Source organism: Danio aesculapii, chromosome 24, assembly GCF_903798145.1.
Source record: "Danio aesculapii chromosome 24, fDanAes4.1, whole genome shotgun sequence".
In the NCBI taxonomy this organism is placed as follows: domain Eukaryota; kingdom Metazoa; phylum Chordata; class Actinopteri; order Cypriniformes; family Danionidae; genus Danio; species Danio aesculapii.
Genome location: NC_079458.1, coordinates 11,675,085 through 11,690,460, shown reverse-complemented (window position 1 = coordinate 11,690,460; position 15,376 = coordinate 11,675,085). Strand labels below are relative to the sequence as shown.

The 15,376-nt window shown below is 36.6% G+C and overlaps 1 protein-coding gene across 4 annotated transcripts in view; it reads left to right on the top strand.

Moving 5' to 3' along the window:
• The window catches only part of plppr5b (phospholipid phosphatase related 5b), a 103,904-nt gene extending 88,731 nt beyond the window's left edge, over positions 1-15,173 (top strand). For 2 of the 4 annotated variants that reach the window (XM_056451164.1, XM_056451165.1), the window contains 2 exons: positions 5,241-5,375; positions 13,526-15,173. In XM_056451164.1, coding sequence (XP_056307139.1) covers positions 5,241-5,375; positions 13,526-13,555 — 165 coding nt within the window. In that variant the 3' untranslated portion in view covers positions 13,556-15,173. Of the gene's footprint in view, positions 1-5,240; positions 5,376-5,538; positions 5,668-13,525 lie in introns of those variants that run through there. The other 2 variants (XM_056451162.1, XM_056451163.1) reach the window with 1 other exon arrangement.
• Positions 15,174-15,376: the final 203 nt, after the last annotated feature.

The window sequence follows — 15,376 nt, the reverse complement described above, 5'->3', positions numbered from 1 at the left end:
TTCCGCCCTGCGCTTTAGACTTTGCACCTAGATTGTTAAAATAGAGTCCTATGGCACTAAACATGAAGTCTTGCACCCAAATGGAAATTTGCATGATGCAATGAGTGACTTGATACAAATATTTGCTTTTTTTTTAAGTTAGCATCACATAAAACAGTAGTTATGAAATGTTTTTAGACCATTTAATTCACTCTCTGATCATTAATGATATCACAAGGTAAGGATCTCTCAACAAAGTGGTTTTCCTCACATAAAATAACACCAGAACTTTTCAAAAAGAATATGAGTTCTCTAAAATTGTCTTTTTTGTGGCTGTTTTTTTTTCACACGCTACAATGGATACAATAAGAAAATTTCCCGTAAAACTAGGAGATCTCCAAAACAAAAATAGGAACCTGTACAATAGCATAATGGGTAACTTTAAAGTTAAAACAGTACAGGCAAAAGTCTTTTTTCATGCAATTGTCTTTTTTGGAGGGAATTGGGGGCTGTATTATTAGTATAGGTGGGCATAGATACATTTTTTAAATCTAGCTTAATCTCACTGTAATCTTGGAATTAATCTAGAGTAATCTAGATTAAAATGGCTCATTTGAATTCTGGCATTCAGAATATGTGTGCTACCCAAATAATGACTAAAAGTACGTTTTTGAGAACGGGTTTCCCAAGCCAGATGGCGCATTAGACCAGGGGCTCATCTCCTGTCTCCAAAATGCATCACAAACTGCTTGAGAAACTGTTCTACTATGAAAATTGGTGATGAAAATAAATTATGTTCAATAAGATGTACTTGTGTTTACTAGCTGTTTATTCAGTTAAACATGAATTTTGAACTGTTGGCCTACATAAGCTCGAAACAGCGATTTTTGATCACCTTAATCCGACTAATCTTAACTGAACTAAACAGAAAATGGAATTAAGACATGTGGAGTATGCATATATTAGTGGCATTATTGAAGTAAACACCGCAATCAAACTATTACCGTCATGTAGGACATTTCGCCATATTTTCCCACAAGATCTACACACTCGGCAGTCAGTAAGGGACTACACACACACATCGCAAAATGCAGAAGATTTTTTTCTTTCCATTCGGAAAACGTAGTCAGTAGTTTCTTTGAAGTAGGTGAAAGATCCAGAAGGGCTGATTTGATTCAGATGGGCACTTTTTTGTCAGATGGCTCACCGGTTTGACTTTAATTCACCTTGATTCATTTTAAAGCACCCAGGTCCAATATATTTGCATATGTTTTACTCTAATGCATAAACTCTACAGGTGCCTAATAGTTAGATGTGGAGCTAACATTAGTTAGATTCACTCTAGTAAACTCCATCTATGTTAGCACTTCACATTTGATGTGGTAATTTCACAGTAGGAATACACACAGGTTCGAAGACTCGTTCTCGCCACCTACAGTGCAATTCGACCAGGTATACATCAGTGCTAAAATACCAAGGTGAAAGTCATCATAGCTTGCATAGAATAAACCCAGCTCCCAACCCAACTTTGAGAATAGATTAATGGCGATGTTTTTTGTAACGCCGATAACAGCCCACCACTAAATATTAGTTTAATTATATTACCATGTTCATCCTGGTACATTCACCTATCTCTGTGACTTCTTTTTTTTCGTTTGTTAAAACAAGAAAGACATCCTGAAGCACCTCTCAGATTTTCTTCAGCAAATATAAAAAACATGTCATGTATTTGTTCCATTCTGGGTCTTGCTGGCATTCCAGCCTCTGGTCTTGAGGGTCAGACAGAAGTGTTTATCCCTGCTGCAAAACCATTATGAATCCTCTCCGGCGACTATGATTGTGATTTATGAAAGCATTTAGCTGCCGTTTTGTTGGAGGAAAGGCACAAAGAATCACGTGATTAGCTGACACGCTCCAATTATTGAAATTGCATGTGCTATAAGCTTTCCATTCTCATAAGGAGCCCATTCTACAAGATACCGGCCTCATTTCTACTGAGATGGGCTAGTAATTCAAGCATGCTCTGTTTAGCTGGAAGTCCAGAAGCTGCATATATGACGACTGAATATAAACTACCAACAGAATATGTGACCTACTTTGGCCCTTTGGCTGCTGTGTTGGAGCTTTTTTATTAATATCATCAACAGCTTTTGCACAGAAGTCAAAAAAACAGATGCTCAGCAACATACAGATGCACATTTGGACTGAAGAATTATATTCAGCAGCTGTGCAAGCAGAACACACAACTCTGTTTATACATGCATTTATGCAAGGCTGGATTATGAAGCTTCCTTGTTTTCCTTTAGATCTATCTATCTATCTATCTATCTATCTATCTATCTATCTATCTATCTATCTATCTATCTATCTATCTATCTATCTATCTATCTATCTATCTATCTATCTATCTATCTATCTATCTATCTATCTATCTATCTATCTATCTATCTATCTATCTATCTATCTATCTATCTATCTATCTATCTATCTATCTATCTATCTATCATTCTACCAGTCGTTCTATCTATCTATCTATCTATCTATCTATCTATCTATCTATCTATCTATCTATCTATCTATCTATCTATCTATCTATCTATCTATCTATCTATCTATCTATCTATCTATCTATCTATCTATCTATCTATCTATCTATCATTCTACCAGTCGTTCTATCTATCTATCTATCTATCTATCTATCTATCTATCTATCTATCTATCTATCTATCTATCTATCTATCTATCTATCTATCTATCTATCTATCTATCTATCTATCTATCTATCTATCTATCTATCTATCTATCTATCTATCTATCTATCTATCTATCTATCTATCTATCTATCTATCATTCTACCAGTCGTTCTATCTATCTATCTATCTATCTATCTATCTATCTATCTATCTATCTATCTATCTATCTATCTATCTATCTATCTATCTATCTATCTATCTATCTGTCTGTCTGTCTGTCTGTCTGTCTGTCTGTCTGTCTGTCTGTCTGTCTGTCTGTCTGTCTGTCTGTCTGTCTGTCTGTCGGTCTGTCTCTGTCTGTCTGTCTCTGTCTGTCTGTCTGTCCGTCCGTCCGTCCGTCCGTCCGTCCGTCCACCCACCCACCCGTCCATCCATCCATCCACCCACCCACCCACCCGTCCGTCCATCCATCCACCCACCCACCCACCCGTCCGTCCATCCATCCATCCATCCATCCATCCATCCATCCATCCATCCATCCATCCATCCATCCATCCATTCATCCATTCATCTATCGTTCTATCATTCTATCTATCCTCTCTTTATCCGAGTGCTAACAAAAGTAGATGTGTTCCTCTTATGGGTTGAGGATTCTCACACGGCTGCTAACAAAATTACTGTAATTTCACTCTTGGCTCTTCCCACTGTGACACAAAATTGTCCCTGACTGTGCTCTACACAGTGGTTTGTATTAAGTTTGTGCACTTTATATTGTCCGCTCCTTTGACAGTGCAGCTGTTCATGCGTTATTTCGGACCGAATGAACCCCTACATTTCACACTCACTTTCACAAACAGTTTCTTTATTTGTTTGCTTTTTCCCAATAAAATAAAATCTTTTTCAACACTGGCTTCAAGACAATCATGTTTATGACAGATCTATGACAAGTTTTGTTGTCTTGGTGATGCCAGGTTGCCTGACAAAGATAAAGACAAGTTGTGATGTATTTGTTTGTCATGTTGTCATAAACAATGGCGTCTTTGCACTTCAAATGTCATAATTGTCATCACTAAGGGAATAACAGTTGTCATAAGCATGCAAAAAAAGTCTCATGCATATTCATGACATATGTCATGTCACGATTATAAAGTCTTATGAACACCCCCTTTAAGTAAAGTGTTACCAGAATTTCTTTGTCTTTTGGAAAAGTGGCAGAGGGTAGATTTTTCCGATAAATCATTTGTTGAACTGCATCCCAATCATCACAAATACTGCAAAAGACCTATTAGGACCCGCATGCACCCAAGATTCTCATAGAAATCAGTCAAGTTTGATGAAGGAAAAATCATGGTTTGGGGTTACATTCAGTATGGGGCATGCAAGAGATCTGCAGATTGGATGGTAACATCAACAGCCTGCGGTATCAAGACATTTGTGCTGCCCATTACATTATAAACCACAGGAGAGGGCAAAATTTTCAGCAGGATAGCGCTCCTTCTCAAACTTCGGCCTCAACATTAAAGTTCCTAAAAGCAAAAAAGGTCAAGGTGCTCCAGGATTGGCCAGACCAGTCACCAGACATGAACATTATTGAGCATGTCTGGGGAAAAATGAAAGAGAAGGCATTGAAGATGAATCCAAAGAATGTTGATGAACTCAGGGAGTCGGGCAGATCATACTGTCCTAATTAAATAACTAGAAATTTGCTGTTCCTAAAACTTGCATAAGTGACAGGTAGTGTGTGTGTGTGTGTATATATATATATATATATATATATATATATATATATATATATATATATATATATATCAGTGTTGCCTCTAGGAGTTTTTTCAGCTGTGGCGGCAGGCCTTTTTTTTTTTACACAGCTCTACCAACTGCCTGTGGCTTTCTTTCAATGATAAATGTCGTGAGCGCAGTATTAGAAGTCGAGATTGTATTTATGTAATAGCCTACAGCATGCGAATCTCTTTGCTTGCGCGCCGATTTCCTCTGCTCGTGCACAAAACTTCTTGCATGCCCCCTCAAATATAAGCCGCTTCATAAGCGCGCAGATCTTCTTTTGCGCTCTCAAATAAACACTGCTGAAGTGCGATTTAGTGCATTTATGTAATGAGTATGTCTCCAGCATTTATTAGAGTTGCTAGGAATATTTATGAATGTGTCCAATAGACCTACAGAGCGGTATTAATGCATCCTGAAGTAAAGTGAAACGGCTATACGTCGTGTTTGCTGGGTCTCACGCATCACGCACCTGTCTGTCAGTCAGCCAGCAAGTAACCTTAATGGGTTAAATAAATGACGCACAGCACTACTACGGTTACAGAAAAGTCCGCGCTGTTATAATTCACTTACCCTAAAATTCGTATCGGTGTGATTATAACCCGTTATTAAAAAAATTGAATGTTTTGAATGAGAAGCTGTAATGTAGCCGTGGCGGGATGAATTTTGGCGTGGCGCCCCGCCATGGAAGAATGACGGTAGCGGAAACCATATATATATATATATATCAAGGCTCAAAGTAATCTGAATACTTTTCCCCCTAATATTATATTTGGATGTTTTCAGGTGGTGTGTGTGGTCCATAACTTCAAAGGCAAACAGCTTCTGGATGATGATCATTCACAGGACAACCTAAGCAGCAATCCGATGGTCAGCTCGCCGAGAATGGAGAGTCCGCTGGAGAAATACATCGCCTCGCAGGTACAGCACACAAACAGACAAAAGCACAGCCGATGCTGTCAAAGCAACTGACACAGTACACGTCCACTGTGCAGACCATCCAATCGGCTCTCAAGGGTCCTAATTGTGTCAGTCTGAGCGCTCATATCAACAAGATGTGTATCCGTGCGATCCTGTCCCTCAGGTGACAGAACTGAGAATGGACGATGAGGATTTGCCATCCCGCGGTCTGAAAGAGCGTCTCCTGGGTTTCTTTAGCTGGATCACAGGCAACAGCAGCCGCTTCAGACACCTGCAGAACACAAGGCAATAAACGTATGCGCACCTGTGTGAAAAGCTCAGGCTGCCAAACCTCTGGAGTACAGCGACGCATCTTTATAACACCATAATGCTCATTTCAACCGAGCACAACAATTGTCTGTGTCTAATTACAGCGTACCCAGAGTGTTGGCATCTCCGACTGCATGCTTTCAAGTCCTTTGCAGTTCAGTCTTGATGGTTGCTTCTGATCTTGCTTCTTCTTCTGAAGTTAAAGCCAATATGCAAATGAGCATTTATAGAAAGACATATTTATATATAAATATGTATGTGTGCCTTTGTATAATTTAATATACTTATTATTATTATGCAACATACATTCTAAACAAAAACTGTTAGTTGACTATCTATCTATCTATCTATCTATCTATCTATCTATCTATCTATCTATCTATCTATCTATCTATCTATCTATCTATCTATCTATCTATCTATCTCTCTCTCTGTCTGTCTATCTATCTATCTATCTATCTATCTATCTCTCTCTCTGTCTGTCTGTCTGTCTGTGTCTGTCTGTCTGTCTGTCTGTCTGTCTAGCTCTCTTTCTTTCTTTCTTTCTTTTTTTCTTTCATTCTTTCTTTCTTTCTTTCTTTCTTTTTTTCTTTCTTTCGTTCTTTCTTTCTTTTTTTTCTTTCTATATGTGTGTACATCAGAGAGAAACAGATCTGAACATAAAGCCGATATGCAAATTAGCTTTTCAGGGAGCAAGGATGGGCAAAATTGCATAATTAAAATGTTATGTAACATATGAGTGTAACATGAGTTATGCATTATATTGTGTACTACAATTATTAGTGTAATACATCTTTTTTTTGTTATTATGATTATCATTTTAAAATATACAATTAAAATTGTAGTAGTAAAAGGTATGGTGCAATAATTATGCTATTGTAATATATCATTATTGTAACACGTGGAGTAACCGAGACAAGGTTAGGATCCAAGTGCAGGTTTATTCGGTAGTCAGGCAAGCAAGGGTCAACACAGGTGCAAACAGATGAATAAAGGCAAATCCAGAATCGTAGTGACTATAACAGGCGAGAGGTCGGAAGGCAGGCAGTGAACAGGGACAAACAGACAAACTTGGCAAAGGTCAAAACACGGAGAAACAAGACTAAGGAAAACGTGTTGAATTGTCACTTTACAGGTAAACAAGACTCGGCAAGGAAGTGAGTGTGTGTGCTGTTAAAGTAGTGTGTGTAATCAGTCCAGAAGCTGCATCAGCTGTGAGAGTATAATCAGTGGAGACTTGGAGCAGGTGTGTGTGTGTGGCATGACTGAATATGTAGTCCATAAAATGTAGTCCATGTGAAAGTGAGTGCTTACCAGCGACCTCTGGTGGTTAGAGATCGCTGGTAATCATGACAATTATTATTGATTATTAATAGCTTTTGTTATAAATACTTATAATAAATATAAATATATAAGTATACTTATATAAATATATTATTTTATAATAACATAATTACTGCACCATACCCTTTACCATACATGATTGTAATACATAATAATAATAATAATAATAATAATAATAATAATAATAATTATTATTATTATTATTATTATTGTTATTGTTATTATTATTATTATTATTATTATTATTATTATTATTATTATTATTATTATTATTATTATTATTATTATTATTATTGAAATGATATAATTATTTGTATATTGTAATATATGGAAAATGGTTTTAATAATAATATTATAAATAATTATTAATAAATTTTATTAAAAACATTAATATCAATATCGGGCGACATGATGGCTCAGTTGTTAGCACTGTTGCCTCACAGCAAGAAGGTCGCTGGTTTGAGTAGTGTATGTGTGTGCCGAAGTGTATGTGTGTGAATGAGTGTGTATGAATGTTTCCCAGTATTGGGTTGCAGCCGCTATGTAAGGCATATGCTGGATAAGTTTTTGGTTCATTCCGCTGTTGCGACCCCGGATGGATAAAGGGATAAAGCCAAAGGAAAATGAATGAATGAATGAATATTAATATAAAGACCCTCATCTTCCTATAATTTGCAGTTTATTTAAAGATCTCCAGTCATAATGTAACTTTTCTAGATCGCAGTTAAATGATGCAATATAGATATATTGTTTTAGTCTGCAAGGCATCAAATGAAACATGCTTGATTCATGAATGAAATATGAATTGATATTGTTCAGTCAGTCAAAAAGATACAGTCATCTGATTTAGACGTGGGATAAAGGCTTTTATTGAGGTCCTTTGTTATCACACCATGATAGGCGCCTCCAGTTTGTTGTTGTTTTGCCTCCTAATAAGGATTCCTCGCACGAACACTTGCTTCTAGTCCGCTTGTCTCATAGCAGGTGCTTCAGAATCCATTTAAAAAGCTGAACTGAAACCTGATGCTGCTGTTTGAGTCGGCTGACCTAAAAACTCACAGCGATTGCACACCTCCAACAGAAGTGAAAACGCTCTACTAAGCCCACAGAGACTTGAAAGACGTTTGAAAATCCTCCAGTCCTGAGGTTCCGGTGTCTGCATTTAGCTCTCTATCCACTGCTTTTCCTTCCACAGCAGAGAATCACAGCTTTTAATTAAAGCACAGGCCACCGCTGAGCCTTATCGTGCTGTAATTAGACCGCAAGTACCACTCTTTAAATGCTTTTATTTACGCATTCGTTTCACGTAAAAGCAAACCAGAGAATAATATAATCCCAGATTGTGCTGTCGAATGCTCTCCGCAGCGTATGAGGGATTAAATGTTATTCTTGTTTGCTTATTCAGCAATGACAACACATTTGGGAACAACGTCGGTGCAGCAAATGAAAGCGCAGGGATCTTTTTTTTGCCAATAAAAATGCTAATCTTTTGTTTCTGCTTTAGTTGGAGATGCCGATATTTATTTGAGATATCCATCCGGCCGTCTTTTGTTGGATGCAGTATAGCATCCCGTGAGGTTTCTGGGATAGAAAGGCAGACGATTCCACTTTGCTTTCTGCTGAAAATCTCCTCCAGACAGATTGCTGTCAGAAACTATAATGCAGTTGAAAGTGGGAGGACAAGGCGAGGAAAATCCACATCTCGGTTTTGTCTCTTCAAGTCTCTGAGACTGCGGGATCACGACTGATAGCAAAAAATAATATGCTCGGCAAAATCTGAGGTCACACTTTGCTATATGACTTGCGGCATGTTTTTGTGTGTGTGTGTGTGTGTGATCGTTCTTCATGTTTGTCAAGTCCCTAATGAAGTGGCTCCTGTATTATTTATGAATTGTCTAATGGAGCTGGTAGTTTCAGTTCAGCTTTTCGTGAAATTACTTGAAATTCAGCTAAAGCTCTCACTTGAATACCTTTCAGAAAGCATTTATTTACCGCGATAGAAAATGGAAAGCTCTTAGGAAATCTCAATTTCTCTGGATTTATCATTTTTGGTTATGTGCTTGAGTAAAACTTAATATGTACTACTTTTTTCTAAATAGAAAAGTAAAAATGCTTAAGAGCACAACATTTTAATTAGTCAAAAAAACAACCACAACATTAGCAATGTTTAATTTCAGACAAGTGTAGACCCTGATTTATTATTTTTTTTATCACAGCACATCTATTTAAAAACAAATAATAAATTATTATTATTGGTGACGCAATGGCGCAGTGGGTAGCGCTCTCGCCTCACAGAAAGAAGGTTGCTGGTTTGAGCCTCGGCTGGGTCAGTTGGCATTTCTGTGTGGAGTGTGCATGTTCTCCTCGCGTTCGAGTGGGTCTCCTCCGGGTGCTCTGGTTTCCCCCACGAGTCCAAAGACATGCGGTACAGGGTGTGAGAATGAGAATGTATGGGTGTTTCCCAGTGATGGGTTGCAGCTGGAAGGGCATCCGCTGAGTAAAACATATGCTGGATAAGTTGGCGGTTCATTCCGCTGTGGCGACCCCATATTACAGTTTTTCTCAGTAGCTTTGGTGCATTTCTCACAACACTATTTACATTTGCACAACAGTTAATGCATTTCTCAAAACAATTAGAAACAAGTACAAACTGCAAAACCTAGTTGATAACCTGCAAAAGCGTGTCACTTGCTCAAAATGGATAGCTCATTCCTCAAAAGCAAGTGTTGATGTCAATGAAAGTGTCAGTGTCATCAAGATGAAAAGTCCTGACACCATTGTTTATGAACAAGATAGTCAAATGGCTTTGTCATGTTTTCATGATGACAGTTTAGTCTTTACATTTTCTCCAATGCAATAAAGTCAGATTTTGGTGACACTTCCTGAAAATGCTACTATTTGCACAGCCATTTGAAAACTACAGTAAAATTAAACATCACTGTATTTTGTGAGGTATCTGAGTACAAGACACTGAATATGTATGTTTCACATGTTTACTGCAGATGCTCTCTACAAATCTAATTATACACAGCATTGTGCAAAAGAATAAATACACCCTTATTTACAACAAACATAAACTTCCTTTGGGTAGAGCTGTGCACAACTGTACTGTGCAAACAATACTGATGTACATATTGGAACTGAACCTACACAACACACATAGGTCTGTAAATCATTCATGAAATTGTTCAATTTAGAAGACATTTTCAGGAAAAAAATATTTAAAAAGTTTTATAAAATTTGATTGACAGATTTTGACAACTAGTTTAACATTTTTGTATGTAACGACTCAAGTAATGAAATGAGGACTAGTAGTTTTAGATGGAATTAAATTTGACTGGCATGACATAAGCAAATGATAATGTTATAAAACAGCAGAGAGTTGTATGAAAGCGATTGATGCATGTCCAAAGTCATTTGCAATTTGTTGAAAGGAATGAGAAACTGCTACTCTGATGTGAACAAATGACTAATTGTTTTGAGAAATGCATTATCTGTTGTGCAAATGTAAATAGTGTTGTGAGAAATGCACCAAAGCCACTGAGAAAAACTGTAGTAAAGGGACTAAGCCAAAAAGAAAATGAATGAATGAATGAATGAATGAATATTGTTATCAATAAAAATAATATTCAATTTCAAAAAGAAGAACTTCTCAGTGAGTCTCAGACTTTCAGACTCCACCGGATCACTTTAGAAATGCATTAAAACACTAATGTATAAAAGAAACAGTGAGCACTGGTGTGTGTAACAAGCTATAGGCATCTTTGCTTATGTTTAAATCTCCTGGTATCCTTTCATCCATTTCAAGTTCCTGCATGAATCTGACCATGGGTAGCAGACAACGGCAAACACTAATGCTTTTATTTAACCTTCAGCTGCCATATGCTCCTGTATTACTCTGGCGCAGCCTGCGCGTGGATGCATAGCCCTTGCTGTGGCCGTCATCGCTGCTGACGCGCACCTCTCAAAAAATGTAACTACACGTCGCAACGACGCATAGCGCAAGCTCTGCGATTGGTCAGCTTGGTAGCTGTAACAAGTGTGGGCGGGACAGAGAGTGTGAAGTGAGTTTGAAGTGAGTGTTTAAAAGTGTCGAGTCTGGTGTAGGAGCTTCAGATGGAACATTTTGTTTTGGGTTGACCTTATGTTTACAGTTGTTGCATGTATGCCGGGTCCCGCCTCAAAATGAGTGAGTTTGAGCTACTTCTACATTAAGGTAGCATTCAGAAAAAACAAAACACAAGCCAAGAAACTCGACACAGAGGAATAATAAAACCACACTCCCAGCTAGCATTTTGGAAGTGTTATTGCAGAGCAATACAAAGAGGTCGCAGAAGTATAAAGTATAGAAGTATAAAGCAGAAGTACTGTATGAAGTATAAATGCATGACAACGCCAATCACTCGAGGCAGAAGTATAAGCCAGGCTTTGCTGACCCACACTTTTATATGGGAGTATGATTTCACATGCAAAAAAGCAGAGGATCATTATTTAAAACTGTAAAATTTGACAATATTAGTGAATTACTGTATTTTGACTGTATTTTTTTTATAAAATATAACATAAATGCAAAACATGAAAGATTTATATTTCAATATTTTTTTCTTGTTTTACAGTAAAACATGTAAACATCCTTAAACTGACTAAACATTAAAACTGACATTACAAATTGAGGATATAGATACTTGACTGGCCTGCCTGTAGTCCCGACCTTTCACCAATAGAGTATCTATGGTGTATTTTGAAGCACAAAATGCGACTAGCAAGTGCTGTTGCCCACTTTAAGACTTGTTTGCAGGAAGAATGGGAAAAAATGACACCTGAAACACTTCATCACTTGATGTCTTCAGTCTCTTAACGTCTTTTAAGTTTTGTGAAACAGAATGGCAACATTACAAAGTGTTAAATGCTTTACTGTTCTAACTTTTTTTGAAATGTATAGCAAGAATCCAACTTGGAAAATGTGTTTATTTTGAAAACAAACCAACAAACAAACAATAAAACTCATGAGGAACACATTAAATAATGTTTGTTGTAGTGTCTGCAATGAAATACAAGTAAAAAAAATTTAGACATTACTACTTTTTTATTTGCGTTTTTTCATACTGGCCCAACTTTTTCTGGTTTGGGGTTGTGTGTGTGTTTGTGTATGTACATATATATGTGTGTGTATGTGTATGTACATATATATATATGTGTATATATATATATATATATATATATATATATATATATATATATATATATATATATATATATATATATATATATATATATATATATATATATATATATATATATATATATATATATACACACAAGTAGTTTTTGTCCACCAATAATAACACTCTTTCTTATATTAAATTTTTTTTTTCTTATTTTTCAATAAAACAATGTAAACATCCTTAACATTGACACATTAAGATTGACATCATCACAAACTGACATCTAATTACAAAGTCCTGGCTGCGGAGGAAGAGGATACAGGTACTTGACTGGCCTGCCTGCAGTCCCGACCTATCTCCAATATAGAATCTATGCCACATTTTGAAGCGCAAAATGCGACAACAAAGACCCCATACTGTTGCCCACCTTAAGACTTGTTTGCAGAAAGAATGTGACAAAATTACACCTGAAACACTTCATCACTGGATGTTTTCAGTCTCTAAGAGTCTTCTAAGTGTTGTGAAACAGAATGGCAACATTACAAAGTGGTAAATCCTTAACTGTTCCAACTTTTTAAAATGTGTTACAAGAACCAAAATTGAAATGCGTGTTTATTTAAAAACACCCAAAACAAAACAAACAAACAATAAAACTCATGAGGAACACAACATTTGTTGTAGTGTGTGCAATAAAATACAAGTCTAAGTAAATTTAGAAATCATTACTTTTTTTTTATTTGCGATTTCCATTTTGTCCCAACTTTTTCTGATTTGGGGTTTATATATATATATATATATATATATATATATATATATATATATATATATATATATTGTGTGTGTGTGTGTTTGCTGTGATTTAATCATGGGTGCAGTGATTTGGGGTTCATTCTTAAAATACTGAGCTAGCAAGATTCATTAATGCGACATGATCCAGGACAGTTTCCTTCTTCAAAACTCATCCAAGAGTTGTTGTCAAAGGAGGTCTGTAAGCTCAAATCTACCCAGGAGCAGTTTGTAACTACAGAAGCCTTGAGGTTTAAATAGGAACATTTTCAAAACTCTTTAGTTATTTTTCAGCGAGATGTTGCTAATGGTCTAATCTGATTCAATTATTTATGCTAAGCTACGCTAAAAGTGTTCCTTCCAGACCTGGAGTTCGGCTGAATGCATTTAAAAATGTGTTAACATTTTAAAATGAGTCTTTTTTCAAACAAAAAAAAGATGTTCCTTTAAACGAGGTATGAAGAACAGACCCCAGATCTGATGTGTCTGAAAGTCCTGAAGTGTTTGTTTGCTGACATCTCTCCTTCTGTCTTCCTCTGTCAACAGAATCACATCGCCTTCGCTGAGATCACGTGACCTCGAATCAGCCGTATGGCAAACACACTGGACATCCACGCTGTTCACAGTCCAGACCCGATAACCACAACTAAATGCTAAATGCATATCCTCCATGGTGTCCTTTCCAATGGCTCTGCCCTCGCTGTGTGTGTGTGTGCGTGGAAACACTGTCAACTATTAACTGTTCTCATCACACAGATAAAGACTGAAAATTACACTTCACGTTTTCCTGACCGCTTCTGTTGGCTTTCTTGCAGATGGAGCTCAAATTCTGAGCTCAGAAAATCTCGGCTGCTTACGTTTATGGAGTGTGTGTGTGTGTGTGTGTGCGTGTGTGTATGAAAGCTTTATGATGACATTAATGCAAATACCTACCTATGGAATTCAAAATGGACATGTGTTGTCGTGGATATGTGTGTTTTTCGTTGTCAGCGATATTCCAGAATATGTTTATGGCTGAATTTGTTTGTGTTCTAGTGCTTGCGTTGGATGAGTGCAAACATGCTGAAGCCTGATTCTGCCTCAGAGGATTAAAAATAAGGTAGTTTTGATTCCATTTATTCAGAACTGTAATACTGTGTTTTATAAATTAAGTCTTATGTTTATATCCCGATTGCAGTTTTATTTATTTCATTTGAGCATAATGGGCAGTATTATTTCAGTATCTCAAAATATATACACTACCTGATAAAAGTCTTGTCATCGATTCCAGTTGTAAGAGCAACAAATAATAAGTTGACTTTTAGTTGATCATTTGGAAAAGTGGCAGAAGGTAGATTTTTCTGATGAATCATCTGTTGAACTGAATCATCACAAATACTGCAGAAGACCTACTGGAACCCGCATGAAGGTCAACTTTGGTGAAGGAAAAATCATGGTTTGGGGTTTCATTCAGTATGGGGGCATGCGAGAGATCATGCTCATTACATTACAAACCACATGAGAGGGCAAATTCTTCAGCAGGATAGCGCTCCTTCTCACATCTCAGTCTCCACATCAAAGTTCCTGAAAGCAAAGAAGGTCAAGGTGCTCCAGGATTGGCCAGCCCCGTGACCAGACATGAACATTATTGAGCATGTCTGGCGTAAGATGAAGGAGGTGCATTGAAGATGAATCCAAAGAATCGTGATGAACTCTGGGAGTCCTGCAAGAACGCTTTCTTTGCCATTCCAGATGACCTTATTTATAAGTTATTTGAGTCATTGCAGAAATGTGTGGATGCAGTCCTCCAGGCTAATGGGAGTCATACACAAGTCAAGGCATGATCATATTTTATTATGGTAAAATAAGCGTAATCTAGAGGCTTTTGCCTTTCATATAAGCCACTTCTGATACCAAATGTTCAACTATTAATCACGTTATTATTTGTTGTTCCTAAAACTTGGATAGGCACAAGACTTTTGTCAGGTAGTGTATATTTTATGCAAAAAGTGACTATATAATTGTGATTTTATAACTCACAGTTTGACTTTCTTGATTGCAAATGAATATCTGACAGTATTGACTTTATTTGTCACTTTGCTTGTGACTTTATATCGTACAACAGCACATTTATTTCTCATAATTGTGATTTAATAACTCATAATTGAGTCGGTTTCTCTGCAATTGTACTTGCAATGCAACTTTATTTTTCAAATATCTCAGAATTTATATCAAAATATGATTTATTTCTTGTAAATGCAGCTTTATTTCATCCATTATTTCTCATAACTGCAATATTATATATCAACAAATATTTAAATTGTGATTTATGTGTCTTAATTGTGACAATTTTTCTGAATTGTAATTTTTACACTGTATTTAATATTATATTTGACCAAAATCTTACTTTAAATTGTG